General features: G+C 33.3%; 2 protein-coding genes and 1 long non-coding RNA gene across 4 annotated transcripts; 1 reads left to right on the top strand and 2 right to left on the bottom strand.

Moving 5' to 3' along the window:
* Nucleotides 1–40: 40 nt before the first annotated feature.
* LOC124937618 (probable ribosomal RNA small subunit methyltransferase B) lies at nucleotides 41–4063 on the bottom strand. Of its 2 annotated transcripts, XM_047477914.1 has the most exons (17): nucleotides 3828–4060; nucleotides 3686–3727; nucleotides 3462–3616; nucleotides 3273–3386; nucleotides 3135–3200; nucleotides 2979–3062; nucleotides 2817–2903; nucleotides 2632–2723; nucleotides 2497–2557; nucleotides 2323–2382; nucleotides 2172–2232; nucleotides 1322–1429; nucleotides 1085–1203; nucleotides 942–1013; nucleotides 542–627; nucleotides 339–435; nucleotides 41–257 (listed from the first exon to the last, which is right to left on the bottom strand). In XM_047477914.1, exons 1-17 carry the CDS (start codon nucleotides 3979–3981, stop codon nucleotides 129–131), a joined length of 1587 nt encoding a protein of 528 aa, XP_047333870.1. In that variant the 5' UTR covers nucleotides 3982–4060; the 3' UTR covers nucleotides 41–128. The 2 variants fall into 2 exon arrangements, with proteins under 2 accessions (XP_047333870.1, XP_047333871.1); XM_047477915.1 differs by lacking the exons at nucleotides 41–257; nucleotides 339–435 and having other exon boundaries at nucleotides 562–604; nucleotides 3828–4063.
* A 3901-nt stretch (nucleotides 4064–7964) lies between these two features.
* LOC124937620 lies at nucleotides 7965–8974 on the top strand. The gene is made up of 2 exons (XR_007099377.1): nucleotides 7965–8095; nucleotides 8517–8974. It is a non-coding gene; the product is annotated as an uncharacterized LOC124937620 (long non-coding RNA).
* Nucleotides 8975–10929: 1955 nt separating this feature from the next.
* On the bottom strand, nucleotides 10930–15291 carry LOC124937619 (putative MO25-like protein At5g47540). The gene is made up of 11 exons (XM_047477916.1): nucleotides 14835–15291; nucleotides 14340–14501; nucleotides 14027–14145; nucleotides 13357–13431; nucleotides 12947–13040; nucleotides 12374–12433; nucleotides 12137–12205; nucleotides 11886–11984; nucleotides 11533–11577; nucleotides 11365–11467; nucleotides 10930–11274 (listed from the first exon to the last, which is right to left on the bottom strand). The coding sequence occupies exons 1-11, from the start codon at nucleotides 15018–15020 to the stop codon at nucleotides 11162–11164; spliced, it is 1125 nt and encodes a 374-aa protein (XP_047333872.1). The 5' UTR covers nucleotides 15021–15291; the 3' UTR covers nucleotides 10930–11161.
* Nucleotides 15292–17271: the final 1980 nt, after the last annotated feature.

Here is a 17271-nt window from a genome sequence, read left to right as displayed (position 1 = left end):
CTTCTTTCCCATCTGCCTATTACTGCTATCAATCCTACTGCAACTTCAACTGAAAGAAGAAAACGCATGAAAATATGTAAATCGCTATTGCAAGAAGTTGACATCGTTTTGAGAAGTATTATTGGTCATCAGGAACGAACAAGTCGAGCTGCAAAGGCTCCATCTAATGAGTGCACCAAAGGGTTAGAAAAGTAAAAACCATCTTCTCCCACAAATTCTTTTCCTACAAATCTCTCCACAGGCTCTATCGAGAATTCCTACAACAAAAACACAAATTCATTTATAATTAATTATTACTCCAAAACATAACAAAGAAGAAACTGTCTCCATTTTCTTACCCGATGCCTGAGAAGAAATGTGTTAACTCTCTCTTCATTTTCTTCAGGATCAACCGAACATGTGCTGTATACAAGTACTCCCCCAGACTTTACCAAACTATTACACAAATGGAGAATATGTAGAGGAAAATGATCAAGTTTTAAGCTGCATCTCCACTATGTATAGAAACTGATTAAAAAAAAGGAAATGATTGTGGTCTCACGTCGAAGCTGCATCGAGTAGTTCATCTTGCAAATCTTTAAGCAGTTCCATATCCTCTAATTTTCTGTTCCAACGTAAGTCAGCTCTCTTCAACAGTTCAGATTTGGAAAACATATGTAAGATTCCAGCATCAAATTAATAATCTCTTCTTTAAGCAACAATATAATGTACACTCCATGGGCTTGTTTGATGTGGAGTTAATTGAAAATAGAATCTTATTCTATAAGAAATTGGATTATTTGGATCAAAATGACCAAAACACTATTAACTGATATATTAGAAAAAGTGATCAAGGGTATTCTAGATTTTTTATTGGATGATTTGATAAAAGAATTGATAGAACCAAACAAGCCCGAGAAATAAGTATAACAAGAAGAGGTCAAGGCACTTGGAGATGATACCTTAGAAAGAACACCTAGTCCAGAACATGGAACATCTAACAAAACCTTGTCAAATTTCACCTCATTATTGTCCTATAGAAATATACAAAAATAAAATAAATCAGCATATTCAGGGAGGAGAGAGCAATGATGATGATGCTTACAGCAAAAGTTCGGATATCCGCATGAATGGTTGTGATAACATCATCAACTTGTTGCAGTACAGCAGTCTCTTCGAGGATTCTCAAACGGCCTTTATTAATATCTATTGCATTTATTTTACCTGTTGTTCGGGCACAAGCCAATACATATTCAACATTATTTTGAAAACTAAGAAAAACAATTTAATTTCTCTTTGGATTATATTTATTGATCATAAGGTTCAATCTTGTAAGATTTACCTTGACCACGTAAGCATGATGCCATGAATAGAGTCTTTCCACCAGGAGCAGCACAACAATCAACAATGCTGTCACCAGGTTGTGGATCCACAATAGAAACTACTAAACCTGTAATGCATTTCTAAAAGCTCAAGATTTAAAAATCACACACATACTTGTCCAACTATCTTACCAGCATGCATAAAGACAAAGTAATAGATTTTTGACCAGTTGAAAATGATCCTTTCTTTGACAGATCATGTGTCAAGATCAAAGTATTCATTTCATTCATCATAGGTTTTAAGGTGTCAGATTGGATTTGTAGTTCTTTGTTCTAGCACACACATATATCAAGGAAAAAAAAGTTCAAATGCCCATAAGTTCTTTTTGTTTCTGCCACATAAGTTTATAGTGTGCCGAATGAAAGAGATGAGGATAAGAAATTGGATCAAGAATTGAGATAATATACTTTACAAGGACTAGATGCCACTACACTAATTCATCATCATTGTCCAATATCCCAATTGATTACATTGCATCTATACTAACTTCATATCATATTAACTACTATTAATACTAATTAAACTATTAACTATCTAACTACATACACGTGACATAACCCACCACCGTGATAATTTTTTATGTTGTGGTGTTTCACAATAAAAGAATTAAATAACACACCGAACATTATTTGAAACCAAATCTGGCATCAAATAATGGCGGGTATTTTATCTCTTTAAAGTGAAACCTCACATCATAGAAACTGTATGTGGCAGAAATAATGGAAGTTAGCATTGTGAAGGGGAAGCTGGTAAAATAAGTCATTCTTTTAGCCATTTGAAAGTTCAATTGAGTGAGGATTCAGAATAACCTGCGCTCTCATCTTGGACTGAGCATAAACCTTCTCTAAGCAATCCAGCTTGCTTAACAGTCTGATGGATAAAGCTTGATAATTATGAAATTTCCCAATAAAGAAATGTAGAGAGAAAGCTAGAAACAACTCTATTTTGCTTTTCCTTTACCTGCATCCCATTTTTTATTCGAACAAAATCCGACAGATGAGGAGATAGTTCATGTTCAACCTGAATAGTAACAAGAGGAAAATAAAGGTAATGAGAAGGTTCAAGTGGACCTAATGCAACAACCAAACAAAATTGATATACATTTGAAGTTAACAAATGAACAAAAAAAATTACCTTTATCGTTTCAAGGCGCTTCACTAGATCAGCTCTTGTGAAACCCTTTCTGCTGTTTGCCCTGAGATAGAGATTTTAGAAAAATAAGAACTAAATGTATTTTCGTAGTAAAGTAATAATTGTTGGCGTATGAACCTCAAGCTGAAGCTGGGGTTACTATTGTTCCACACCATCAGCTTCACTGTTTCATCGCGTCCAAGATACTTTATCCATCGTCTAACCATCCACTACCAAAAACACAAATATAAACAACAAGAGGAGGAAAAAATCGTTTGAAAGAATGATATTATAAATGAGTGTAGTGATTGTTATGAGCATACAACTGGATGTGAATAAATTGTTGCAAGAGCACGTGCTTGTTGACGCTCATCTCCTTCTATATTTGGCAATGGAAGTGAGTTACTTTCCTGCAGAATCGCTTGATCATGCATTTGCTTGGCAATGAATGAAACAATTTTTTTTCTTCTTCTCAAAAAAAGTACCTTAAGTGAAACTAATTTTCGTAGAATAGCATTCACCATGTTACCAGCACCAATCCTAAGAGCAACCTTGGCAAGTCTTACATTCTGTTTAGAGACCGTGAGAGTTAATACAATTTAGGTTAGGGTTCATAATGAAGGGAAACATTAGAAAATTACCTCATCTACAACAGCATAGGCAGGCATATCTAACTTGACAATCTCATAGAAACCAATCCGAAGAATCTAGAACAGAATAATACAGACACAGACAATTGATAAAGATTGCAGAAAATCATCTTAAATGCAATATTTGACCTGTAACAGAAGAGGTTCCATGCTTCTGAATGTGTTGTCATCGCGACAACATGAAAGAATTAAATGATCAAGGTATCTTCTCCAGCGTATTGTGCCCCCAACAACTTCAGTGACCTTCATATCATAGGAAAATAACAATTTCAGTGACCTCCATCCATAAAAATGGATAAACTAGTATGTAATGCATACCAGTCTGAGATCCCTATCATCCAGAATCCGAGTTCGAAAACCAAGTGTTCTTCGGACATACTCCATTTCATTTTCACCAGAACCCTTCCCTTGCTCATTTAAAAGATCAGCAAAAGCACCCCCCATTTCTACTCGCATCAATCTCACCGCAGAAACTGTTGTTGCAATAGACTCATAAGTACACAACAGTTGCAATTAAAAAGAAAGAAAGAAAGAAATATTACCAGCTCTGTGAGGAGAAATCTCCAAATTGAGTTTCCTTGGACCTTCAATTGAGTCAAATTTCAGTTGGTGAAAGAGAAAGAAGCATTATAGTAATGAGAGAGCTACATGAAATGAAAACGGTGATAACTTAAGCCTCTTTACCTTTTTCTGGAGTAAACGTTGCTGAGTTAGGGTGGTGGGAAGTGTTGTTGTTGTTGTCGAGCAGCTTCGGTGGCTTAGAAGAAGAAGAAGAAAAGATGTAAGCTTTGATTACCTCCCTCGAGGTTATAAGTCGGAATGAAAAGATGTAGGCCATTAGAGTTTATGGGTCGGAATGGCTACTACTGTATCGCCATACCTGCTGCTTGTTTGCTTGATTGTTGCAGATAAGAAGACATCAAGAAAAAGGAAGGAAGGAGAAGAGAGGACATATGAATTACCAAAATTAGCCCTCGTTCGTGTGTAACGGTGTCGTTTTCTAAGATTGAAAGAGATGATTTTGCAGGTGGGTATTTATTCAAAGTTCGATTCAGAGATTACATGTCGTTTTCTAATATGAACATTGGAGAATAAGGTGACGATAATAATGGCGGACTCCGAGGAGTCTGAGAGGGAGACAAACGAGAGTGTCCTTACTCAAAAAACAGACAGTCTTGGATTCATCATATCATATGTTGTTAGTAATTAATGTAATTGGGTGTTTTTCATTATTGTCACTTTATTATGCCCAAAAAACAGTCTTCAATTCAGGAGTTGCTGGATGCTGTACTGGTCTTGCCTTAACCATTATTATTTATGCTTACATCATCAAGCACTGTCATTCATGTTCAAAATTGAAATGTTATGATCTGTTGGTTATTATATTCATTCATTCATGTTGAAGATTGAGATAATGTTATGTTTTATGGGTTGTACTCATTCATGTTGAAAATTGAGATGTTATGATCTGTTGGTCATACTCATTCATTCATATTGAAGATTGAGATGTTATGTTCTATGGGTTGTACTCATTCATGTTGAAGATTGAGATGTTATGTTCTATGGGTTGTACTCATTCATGTTGAAAATTGAGATGTTATGTTCTATGGGTTGTACTCGTTCATGTTAAAGATTGAGATGTTATGTTTTATGGATTATACTTTGTTGTGACTCAAATATTCACAACATTAAGGATTTTACCGATATTGCTGAGTTGTACTGGGGCTGAAATAGAAGTAATTATATCTTTTAGGGATTATTTTACAATTTGTTAGCCTATAAATAAAGTTAAAATTGTCAAAGAGAGGGGATTGTATTTCTAATTACCAGAGTCGTCGCTCCTGGTAATCCTAATCCTAAACTCCCTAAATTCTCAATTTTTATTCAATATATTCTTCTTTTCAATATGTTCTTCTATTCACTATGTTCTTCTTATTTCTCCTTACGATCATCGGACTTCTGCTGAGAATGGTGAATTTACGTAGCAAAAGTAATGAAGAGATGATCCAGAATCTGACTGAACGCATCGAGACGATGAAATCACAAATGATTGATAAGTTTCAGTTATTGCAGCTAGAGAATCTCAAAACTAATCAGAATATTGAAGCAAAACAGATTGAAACTGCTCGTCACTTGGAGATTATGCAGAAAGATAGCGCTGAGAAGTATGAATCTATAATAAGACTGCTGGAATCCAAGAATTCGAACACAAATAATAAATCAACCGAAGACAAAGGAGGAGGTTCAAATACACCTCCACTACAGCCGAGATATGGACATGGAACAACTCCTTAGGAGAGAGATGGTATTTACAGAAGGCCAGACAAAAAGACGGCCAGACAAAACTTTGGAACAACTGAGACTCCTATTAGTAATCGGAATCAAACTACATGTCATAATTCGATACGGACTTCGGGAGGTATGTCAATTAAGCAACCATGGATGGATCTGAACAAATTTGATGGTTCAAACCCTAGGGGATGGTTCAGAATAGTCAATAATTTTTTCGATCACTTCACCATGTCTAAAAAAGAAAAGGTAAGCTACGTGTCTTATTTTCTTTCTGGTGAGGCTGATGTGTGGTTCTATTATTATCTGATAGATCATCATCCATTACCAAATTGAAACGAATTCTTTGAAGAGGTGTTATTGGCATTTCAAAAAGAGGGACACAAAGATGTGATAATAGAATTTAATCAGATGAGACAAACAGGAACTTTGAAAGACTATATCTATCAATGTCGAGAATTAAAAGCATTAGTTGCAACTAAATGCCATCCACAGAACGACGAATACTATGTGAAGAGTTTCATGGGAGGCTTACGACCTGAATTGAAAGAGGTTTTAAAGATGGAAGAACTAGTGACATTAGATCGGGCAATAAAGCTAGTTGAGGTGAAGGACGAGTTCCTCGAACCTCTTGGTAAGGAAACGAAATTGTTCAACAAATTGCCAACACAGACCGAAAATGTAGCACAACCAAAACCTCCATGGAGCAATAACCAACAAGGTACGTTTAGACCAACTATTAACGAAATATTACTGAAATACCAGCTAGAGATCTCACGTTTGTAGAAATGAGAGAAAAACGTGTTAAAGGTATTTGTTTCAAGTGTGATGGAAAATATTCCAAAGATCATGTTTGCCCCAATCGTCATCAGTTTTTCAATATTGAAGCAATGAAAGACGAGATAAACGATTGGTTTAAAGCTAAAGAGGAGTTCAAAACCGAATATATCTAAGATGACGAAGATAATTGTCTTAAGGATAAAGAGGAGGCCAGAGTCGAAAGGGTTAACGATGGGGGTTCGATTTCAATGCACGCTCTTAATGGGAGTGTTAATAATGTTACGCTCAAGATTATTGGGCAGCTTCAAAAAAAGGGGAAATCACTATATTAATCGATGGTAGTAGTACGCATTCGTTTATTGATGAGGGTACTGCATTTCAGTTGGGTTGTGTTATAAATGAAACAATGCTTATGGGGTGGGGGTGACTATTGCAGGCGGATGCAGAATATTTAGTCGATTCTTATGCACGAATTTGGCTTGGAAAATGCAGAGTCATGATTTTCTACTAGACTTTCGAACGATCAAGTTGGGAGGCTGTAATATGGTTTTGGGAGCTAATTGGATGACTAAATATGGACCAGTGAGCCTTGATCTCGAGAAGAGAGTTATGAAAGCTAGGTTATCCGGCGAGAACATTCGACTGTCTGGTGATAAGGAGGACAATTCTTTTTATTTAATGACAAGGGACGACGTAGCTCGTAATGTGAAGAAGGGTTACGATTGTTTTGGAGGTCAACTATTTTTTATGAATGCTGAGCCTACAACTCTGTTATCAACCCAATTTCCTGAATTCTGTAAGCAGTTTCCGATGCAGAAGCCACGTTCGAAAAGGGTAAGGAAGTTCTTAAGGGGAAAGAGATCTTGTGACTCTAATATTCACAATAATAAGGATTCTATTACCGATGTTGCTGAGTTGGACTAGGGCTGAAATAAAAGTAGTTATATCTTTTAGGGGTTATTTTACAATTTGTTAGTCTATAAATAAGGTTAGAATTGTCAAGGAGAGAAGATTGTATTTTTTATATTCTAATTGCTATATTTCTCTATTCTAAGTTTGATATTCTAATCGCTATATTTTCTCTTTCTAATTATCAGAGTCGTCAATTTTTATTCCATCTGTTTTTTTATCCATCTAATTTTTTATTCAATCGGTTTTTCTACTCACTCTGTTCTTTTTATTTCTCCTCTAAGAAACTGTTATTGCGGAACATATATCGCGATTGACGGGTGATGACGATATAGTCATTCATGTTGAAGATTGAGATGTTATGTTCCATGGGTTGTACTCATTTGAAGTCCCTGTTTCTCTCATATATGAAACAATGTTTTAAAAAAGCATAGTATTTTGCGAATTTACGGTTTGCAGGTACACCCCAGGCTCTTTTGCAGAGCTGTCTTACAACATTTGGGGCCTTTTTCATTTTTCATTGAAGGTTTAAATAAGCAAACAGCAATGGCAGCAGCATCTCCACTTATGACAAGAGAACATGGTAGGTATCATTCACTTCCTCCCTCCATTGGCAATTCCTCTTCCTTCTTCTGTCATTCTATAAGAAGATGTAAACATTGAGAGTTTCATCATGTGGCAGTTTCTTAAAGCTTCCTTCTCTTCATCCATTTGTACTGTTGATTAGTTTTGTACTCTATTTGAACACTTTATATTTTATTATATCATTTTTATACACTCCTTATTACTCAAGGGTCATTTTATACTTTTCAGTTATCTTTTGTATACAGTAAAGATGACACCTTTCGCTTCATCTGCGCGCCCTAATTTTCGTCTTCAGTAATCAAGCTCAATCTAGCGATCAAGATTCAAGAATCGACGAAATCCCCTAAATACTAATCAGTATGGCGGATCTACGACGCATTATCACGCAGGTCAGTTATAACACTTCTTTCCGATCATTATTGCTTCTTTCTCAGCCATTTCCGCATCATTGTTCCCTTGATTTCGAGCTATTAATCAAACGATGCGATTACATGTAGCAAAACGGTAATAATCATATACATTCAATGCCTGTAGGTCTATTGCTTCTTTTGTAAAACAGTTGGCCGATGATTTAGTTTTCTAGATTCGGGTGGACATGAATCACCAAATGCTTGATAGTTGAAATTTCATAGTTAAACCGATGGAATTCATATTCTGTATTCTTTATTTCTTAATACTTCATTCATTCACTGCTGCTGCTGCTGCTGTATTTAGCTTATATCATCTCTTTCCTCTTATCCATTTTAGCCTACATTTTCCATGATCTTGTGTTGAAGTTTTTCATATATTTTTATTGATGTATGTTTACAGTAGAAAAAAAGATGGGTTTATGCTATCCCTCCACTCCAAAGAAGTTGGCTGTGACTGTGGCATGGTTTCTCATGGGTGCTTCATTATTCGGTATTGGTGCCCATCTCTCATATGTTAATGTTGCTCCACAACAAGCACGAACCAAAGCACGTTCTGATTTTATCACGCAGAAATTGAACGAGAAACATGGCAAGTAGTGACTTACTTCCTTACTTACTCCTAAGTCCTTGATTTTATAAATTGAAACAGTTCATTTCTCTTCTTTTATGAATCAATGTGGAATGCTACCATCTTTATGCACTCTAAACCTTTGAATATCATGCTATCCGATGCTCTAATATTTCGGTTTCATTCTTCTTAAATATCTCAACAGCAGTAGCACCCACCATATTTGTATGATATGATAAGCTGGTATTTGTATGTTATAGATTGGATGTCCTGAATACCATCTTGATTTTTAGGGAGTTAGTTCATATATAATGCCTTGTTCAGGAACACAAACCTAGCTGCCATAGGAAACAACAAAAGGAATATCAACATATTTTTCTTCAAAGGCAATATATTTAACCTTATCCCCCCCTCCCCCCGCACAAACTCAACATCCTCAAAGGATTGTGAATCTCTAGTCTAAAGTTTTGTCGTATTAGTGGGATAGTAGAACTTGTTATCCCTGAGTATTTCAGAATGTCCAACAAAACTGCAAATAACAATTCTCAGTCCAGTTCTTTTCATTTGTCCTATAAGTCCTAGCATTCGGATAACTACCACAAATGTCCAATAGCTTCAAACCAGGTTGTTTGCATGTCCAAATTTGGTAGGGTCAGACTTCTGTTTCTTTTCAGCCACTCATGGAGGCAATTGCCTTTGTGAATCATAAGATTTCTCCTGCATTTATATGACTGTTCTTTTCAAATGTACTTGAAACCAAAACTTTTTGAATGGTCTATGAAGGTATATTACTCAATTATCATGAATTTATGTAATTAAACCACTGATACCCATTAATGGGGGTAAAGAAGGAGGAAGGACTTGACAAATACAAAGGGCTCAAAATTGTATTTCTCGTGACCAATGTGAACCTTATTTCTTAAACAGGTACGCATTGATCTGAACACTCCATTCCATTCTTTCACTCTTTGCTCTGTACAAAATCCCATATTTCTACAATAATTATCATTCAAAACAAGATGTGGATTGGTGCTTTTAGATGTCATGTTTATGTTCTTGGATTAATTTCATGTGCATACATGAGTCACTTTTTTTGTCATATATATGTGGAAGTTCACTATTTTAGTAAGTTGTTGTACGCCTTAAAAAATATCCCATCCTCGAGAAATTCGTTTGAGACACATTTTAGCCTCATGCCTTGTCTTCCTCTCAATTCCTAGTGCAAGGATGATGGATTTTGAGACTCACACTAAGCTTATTTCGCAGGAATGAGCCTGCGATCTAGGCTTATTCCTTATTTCCTTGTTAGATTTCAGCCTTCCTTATACCAGTTGACTCTTTTTTTTCTTACAATAATACAAAACATAAAATTCAACTAAACAAATATATATATATATATATTATTTATTTATTTTTACACATTTTATAGTTATTTATTTATTTAGGGTTTCACTTATTTATTTCATATCCGGTATTTAGTTAATTCGAGATCTAATTTAACATCATTTTATTGACTAATTATTTTATTTTAATTCACGTGTTCATAATTTTTTTAGAAATCATTTTTAACATAGATGGGAATTATATCTTAAAGTTACAATTTCAAATGATGTAAAATATTGGTGTGTTTACATTAGTATACCAATAATTGAAATGTCTAAAGAAGAGAATGTATTGAAAAACTATCCAATTGAGGGAAACAAAAATGAAAGTAAGGAATTAGAGTAGGAAGGATTGAAGGTTTAAATGAAAATATCCACAATTAAACAAAAGATACAAATATAGAAGAAAGCATGGCCAAGAATAATCAAGTGCTAAGTAAAATCCATCAACTTCATTTCTTACATTTAAAAAAAAGATTCAATTCTACTAACATAGATATTATGAACACTTGTTTATCAAATATAAGCAATTTCACATGTTAACAGTCTCAAAGCATTTCAAATTCCATAGAAAGTTTGCTTACCTTGATCAAGACAATGCAAGCACATGATTTTTTTTTTATAATGAGATTTAAAAATACATCTAAATTTTTATCAATGACACCAAATTGAATTTCGGAAAGAGGGACTTGCTCAATAAAGGGTGTGGATCCAAATTGAACTTTAAAAATACATCTAAATTGAACTTTCCAAATGACTTATCAACTGTTGTGCCCTGATCGAGCTGAAGCTCAAATATCAACAAGAAGTCAATAAATAAACAAATACATATATATTTATTGTCTACATGCATCATCTCTGAAAAAATAAATGAATATCACACACAAACATATACACATATATGTTGATTATTTTACAAATAGTTCCTTCAATTGGTCTTTATTCTTTTCAAAATAATAAAAAATAAATAAAAGAGAAGAGAATCATGACAATGATAATCCACAAAATCTGTTACCATTGTCTGACTCTCTTCTTCAAAGGGGTTGATTATATGAACAATTTCAATCAAATAATAACACAATAATAATAATCTAGTTACAACTCACTACATTTATCCATTTCCATCGTCATCTGAGGATGATCAACAGCTTCCAGCTGCGCTATTTCTTTTATAACTTTAGTTTTATCTGCCTCAAACTGTTCATCCTCTGCAAACCACACTAAACTTAATTAGTTTAATGCTTCAAACCATATTATTTAAGGTACCATATATTTATGTATGTATGTTTGTCTGTCACCTTTTTCTGTCTTGAATCCTGCCAAGAACCGCAAAAGCTTGTTTCTATTTGCAATTAGTATCGTCACTATTTCAGGAGTTTTCTTTTCGTTTGTGGCAAATAACTGTTGCAATAATAATGTCATCTTCAGTTTTATTATATATTAACATATCAATGTCTACAAAATACCTTAAACACGTGAAACGCATCTATTGGGATGGATTTGCTAGTCTCCTGCAACCAAAGTAGAAACACATTAAACCTTGTCTTATCATTTATTATGTGATATGTGCAAATGACACATCAAGAAACTTCCACAGTGAGAATATATATGTAAATAAAACATGTTTGTTATCGCAATGCATGATCCAAAAAATAATAGTTATACCAAATAAAAAGCCTAAACTCACGTTATACTTTGGATCATAAGCCAAAAGACAATCCTATAAGTTTTTAAGTGATTTTTCAATTTCGAATAGGCTCCATCTACATCATAATTAACAGTTTGCAATGAAAATAAGGAGAACATAAGAAATACATACTCTCATCAGATTCATTAGTATCCGCAAGTTGTCCTTTGAACTGACATATTGTACCATAACAGGAGAATTTGATCTTTCCAACATAATTTCACCCAACAGCTGAAATCAATGTGATGTGTTGTTAGCAAAATCCTTCAACATTCCAAGAACATTGAACAAAGGGATAAGTGCAAACTTTAGTGAATTATGTGCAAACATCTTATTAATCCAGATGAAAACAATAGAAGAATCTTAAATGTATCAGCCATTACCTTAATAGCTTGCCTTCTGATGATATAATTCGAAGACTCCAATAGTTTCAAATTGAAATCAGCAAAAAACTGAAGACAACAAAATATTCCTCCATTTACAACACAGCCATTTTGAAAATGATAACAGACCAAAATTGGTAATCACATACAATATATCGAAAGTAAACAAAAAATATGCCAGTGTGGAAATCCCACTGTATCTGCAATGTAGATTTTTTCGAGATACCAGAAACGTACCATATCATAATTTTTACACAGAAATTCAGCAACTGTAGACTTATGCCTGGTCAAAAGCTCCTACAATTGACAATTTGAAGTTAGCACACCCAACAGGTATATTTTCAAAAAACAAAATCAGTTAGGCTTTGCTTTTGATTGAACTTGAATAAGGCCTTGTTTAATCTTGAGTTATTTGAATAACTATGTGGTTATTGAAAATTGGTTGTATTAGATACAAAGAAATGAAAGATAGATATATAATGATAAAATAATTTATTTATTTATTTAAATAGAGAATTTTTGAATATTTTAGTTTGTGGTTTGAATGATGTGAGTGATGGGTAAATTGTTGATTGAGTAATGAACTATTTAAAATTAATATCAAATGACCCAGTCAAAGCAGACCTTGGGATATTTCCAATAACCTACCTATTCAATCTAACAATTCAAATCAACCTATTTTGGTTATTTATACAAATAAATCAGTTTTTAGAACAGGCAAATGTTATTTAATGTATGAGTGGATTAGTAAAATGGAAGAGAAGAACTTGTCTGTGACAAGCATCAAGTTGAAAGAGAGAGAGGCGTCACCTTAAATGTTACTAAGGCATCTGAAGCAACGTCAAAATATGGAAGTTGTATGTAATCGAAAAATTTCTTCATATGTTCTGAAGCCAAAAGGTGCCTGAAATAAAAGAGTAGCATCTTTACAAAATATCAAATAATAAACAAAAACGAGCAGATCAAAGACACCTATGAACATATTAGCTCCTTTACATGAGTAACCATGCACAAACATTAACATACTCAACTTGAGGCTTTAAAGATTGAACAACTTATAACAATGTCAAAATTTGAAAAATATCAGGGTCAACTCTATGAGCTCAGTGATAAAACACATGAACTCATGTCCTCAGATCATGGATTCGACTCTTCACATTCGGACCATTTACAAAATATATAATTGAAAAATATCATTGAGAAGCTCTCAGAACTCTTACCTTGCAACTACCTGATGTCGTATGCACTCCCTCAGCATTCCACCATAGTGTAAAGCAAGAACAGGATCCTCATAACTGAAAAATTATAAAATAATGTCCAAACTCATCAATAAAAACAAGCATATGATAGTCATACACTCATACTAATTAAATAAAACAAATCAAACTAAAAGCTTTTTTTTCTAAACAAACAAACTAATTAAGCTTTCCTTGGCAATCCACAAGTAGATGGACCACCTACACAACATGAAATGAATGGTAGGTGTCGTATTCACAAGGAAAGTAAGCTCAATATGTGAAATATATGGCCTAAGAAATTAAAGGAAGCAAGAAAGAAGCACAGAGAAAAAGGAACCAAAAATAGCCAAAACAAAACTTTTCATTGGTAACAACTATAAGGGAACATGGTCGGAGCATGTCTGTGGTGTACCCGCCAAGAAATTTGAGCTCCAACAAGACTTGGAACCTTTCCAGAATCTCGATTTGGAGGTATGAGCTGTTTGTTTGGGACTTGTTTTCTTTTATGCTTTTGTTATTAGCATTAAATTAGGTAACATTCGCGAAACGTGGATCAATGAAAAGTTTTCCTTGAAACGTTAAGATGTGCACAAAGTTGTAGCAACATTGACCATCAAAAAGAAAATAGAAAAAATCTAAAGCAATTGTGTACCCGCATATTAGAATATCTACGAGGTCTAGGTTAGCTTCCAAGTATTCAGAGGCAATTAGTCGAGAATGAACCGGTTGCCTTTGCAAATTGGCAACTACCTGAGTGGCATCTTTACGAGCCTAGGAGAAAACATACTTTTAGCAATAAGAAATGAGAAGAAGAAGAAAATAACTTTACAAGACAAGATTTATTTGCCTTCTTCCTCATATGGTTTCCTCAGTGACCTTACTTGTTAATGGAAAAGAATGTACTTTAAAGTATCAATTTGATGTAATCATGAACTTTACAAGAAAAATACCGACTTCAAATTCACCTCTAAATCCAATTTTGGTAGACAAACAATAAGTAGGCGCAATGTGTTTTCTCTGAAGAATTCCTGAGTCACTTGTGCACATGCATCTGGATTAGGCTCGGATTCACTATCTCCATAAAGGATCACCTTTATGTCACGCATTAGTTTATTCAATTCCGTCATCTGAATGAAGGATGACACTCAATGTCAGTAATGGATGAACTTCAGCACTAATGCAATACGATGCATCAGAAAGATGCATGTTCACAATGGGAAATAGGGGAAACCAGGTTTATGCAAAACAAGCATATCAAAAGAAATTATGAAAAATCAAGCAATAGAGGAATTGATTAATTAATGATCTCTCATAAACATGCATATCAAAAGTTTCCCTAGTTGTTGTGGCGCGAATTAAACAATCCAAAGATATAGTTTGGGGAAAATATAATATTTAGATTCACCAATGTGCAGAAATCAACAAGTCAGGGATAATCCAAACATGGAATGGAATCTAACCTTGACTACATGCCTAGGTCCGCCTTCGCCGAGATCGGCTTCGAGATAAACAAGAAGCGCGCGAGTCTGGCAAACGACATCTTGAGGCGTACGAGGCTTCTGCTTGAAGAAACCCTTTGCGGCACCATTACGAAGTGCGCGAACGAAGATCTTCTTCAAAGCTGAAGACTGATTTCTGTCTGACATTTCAAGCTTTCCTGGTGTGGCCGCCGCCAAACAGATAACTCCACGATCGATCGATTGATCGAAAATTAAGGAAAGGAGAAGAATTAGCGCAGAGATTGTTATTTCGTATAAGCAAAAGGGATTGTGATCAAAGTTTTCCTTTTCCTTCTTCCTCTGTCTGTGATTTATTCAACAGAGGAAGAAGGAATGTTGATTGGGAAATCCTGCTGATGGCATTGCATTGAATTGAATTGAATTGAATGAGAAGTTGAGATTTGATTGCATCTATATTTCCAACTTTCCCGCGATCGATCTTGAATGTTTCTAATCAAATCTTCTGCCATGAAATCATACCTGTCCTTTATCTTAAACTAATATATTCAATTCCACCCTTTAATTTATTTGTATTCTTAGGATCATAACAAACACCACTAGGTCAAATTTTTTTGGGGAGGATCTATGGTAGGTCAAGTTATTGATATTGATGATAATCGATAATACATCTCTATTATAATAATATCTAAATTTGTGACATCCAAAAATTACACTTTTCACAGCCGAGCGTCTTCGGTCCTGGCTGAGATTTAGGACCGAGGATACTGGAACCCAGGACCGAGTGGTCCAACCGATGATCTGCAGATTAGGAATTATCAAGTAGTACTATTTCTTAACTGATTTATATACGGAACGGAAATGGGGGCAGCTCTCGATCTTATGTGAATAGTGGTAGACATGCAATTTGAGCCGATTGGTCCAAAATGGTGACGACGTAATCAAAATATTTTAGCGGAAATAAACATCCTCGTATAGAAACATGTACTTCGTAGAAATCCAAAAAAATCTTATAAAAATCTGAATATTATATCAAATGTTCTATAAATTTTGGTAATGTTATTTGACTTATCTCATACATTACACATACTTTTTTAATCAATAATTAAGAAATACAATATAAGAAGGAAAAAATAAAAAAATAGATCTTATATATATATATATATATATATATATATATATATATATATATATATATTCTACTCCAAATATGTAAAAATTATAATTCTCTTCAAACATTTTCATTATCTTTCAGTTTGTTTTAGAATTTTAGTTGGTGTCTATTTTTCAAAGTATAATGTAACTTGTAATAATTTAGCACAAAAGTACATAAATTATTACCGATTTTAAATAAAAAAAAGTGTAAGTTAAAAATTTGAAAATTTTCAAAAAATTAGGATTTTGTGGGTAATAGATTTAGAAAAATAATGATATGATATTCTAGAACATTTTAAGAGTATTTATTAGTTGAAAAATTAAAACATCAAATAAATTCTTGCCATCACTCTAATTCTTTTGTCATTTATTTTTTCTCGTTTCTCTATTTAGCCACGACCGGCAATTTCAGAATGGACCAGCAAACTTTGGATAGTCATCAACTTTGGATAGTCATTGATGAACCTGAACAGCTTATCGATCCAACATAACCATTGAACCCTAATTTTTCCTTTGGTTTTAAGCGAAACTCTATCCATTAATTTATATATACTCTTCTTTATTTAATTTTATATGTTGGTCATGTGTATTTGAGAAGCAGTACTTCACTATAAATATTTAATAGTATTGATTATAGACACTCATTTTTCATTCTAATTTTATAGATTATAAAATTAAGAAATTAGAGCCTATACAAATTTATTAAATTCATTCACAAGCAATTTATTTTAAAAGACAATTATTTTAGAATAATTGAGTTTTTAAAAATAATTTATTTTAAATTCTTAGTAAATTAAGATAGTAATTTGTCTAAGTTAAAACACTTAAGTAAGTTATTATATTTAGAATATTTAAGGTTTATTTAATTAATTTAAAAAATTATAAAATATATATATAACATTTTTTATAAAGTTTTTTTAAGAAAATCATTAAAGTATATTTTTGTAGTTTGTTTTCATTAGTTAGATTAGATGTTTTTAAATAATTAGTTTTAATTAGATTAGTTTAATTAAATTTGTTATTTTTTTATTCTTTTAAATTAAGAATAAATAGGATTGTTTTAAAAAGGAATAATTATTTAGTTTTTTTTTTTATTATTATTATTAGTTAAGTTAATTAATAATTTGTTTTTTAATTAATTATTATTATTTATTTTTTTAAGATTTTGGAAAGACAAAATCAAAAGTGAAGGGTTGGGAAATCAAAAGAGGAAGAATGATTCAATCAAGAAGACTGGTCATTTTTTAATTAAAAATTAAAATAATAAAGGATTACATCATTTATT

This window comes from Impatiens glandulifera, chromosome 5 (assembly GCF_907164915.1).
Source record: "Impatiens glandulifera chromosome 5, dImpGla2.1, whole genome shotgun sequence".
Classification (NCBI taxonomy): Eukaryota; Viridiplantae; Streptophyta; class Magnoliopsida; order Ericales; family Balsaminaceae; genus Impatiens; species Impatiens glandulifera.
The sequence above is the reverse complement of the archived record's forward strand: the minus strand, read 5'-3'. Positions and strand labels throughout refer to the sequence as shown.

Coding starts and splice junctions, on each gene's coding strand:
- LOC124937618 (XM_047477914.1), bottom strand. CDS start 3,981: ATGGCCTACATCTTTTCATTCCGACTTATAACCTCGAGGGAGGTAATC. Junction 3,728..3,827: donor AACGTTTACTCCAGAAAAAG/GTAAAGAGGCTT, acceptor ACTCAATTGAAG/GTCCAAGGAAACTCAATTTG. Junction 1,014..1,084: donor CGGATATCCGAACTTTTGCT/GTAAGCATCATC, acceptor ATATTTCTATAG/GACAATAATGAGGTGAAATT.
- LOC124937619 (XM_047477916.1), bottom strand. CDS start 15,020: ATGTCAGACAGAAATCAGTCTTCAGCTTTGAAGAAGATCTTCGTTCGC. Junction 11,578..11,885: donor TACTAATGAATCTGATGAGA/GTATGTATTTCT, acceptor CTTTGGTTGCAG/GAGACTAGCAAATCCATCCC. Junction 11,275..11,364: donor AGGATTCAAGACAGAAAAAG/GTGACAGACAAA, acceptor TGTGGTTTGCAG/AGGATGAACAGTTTGAGGCA.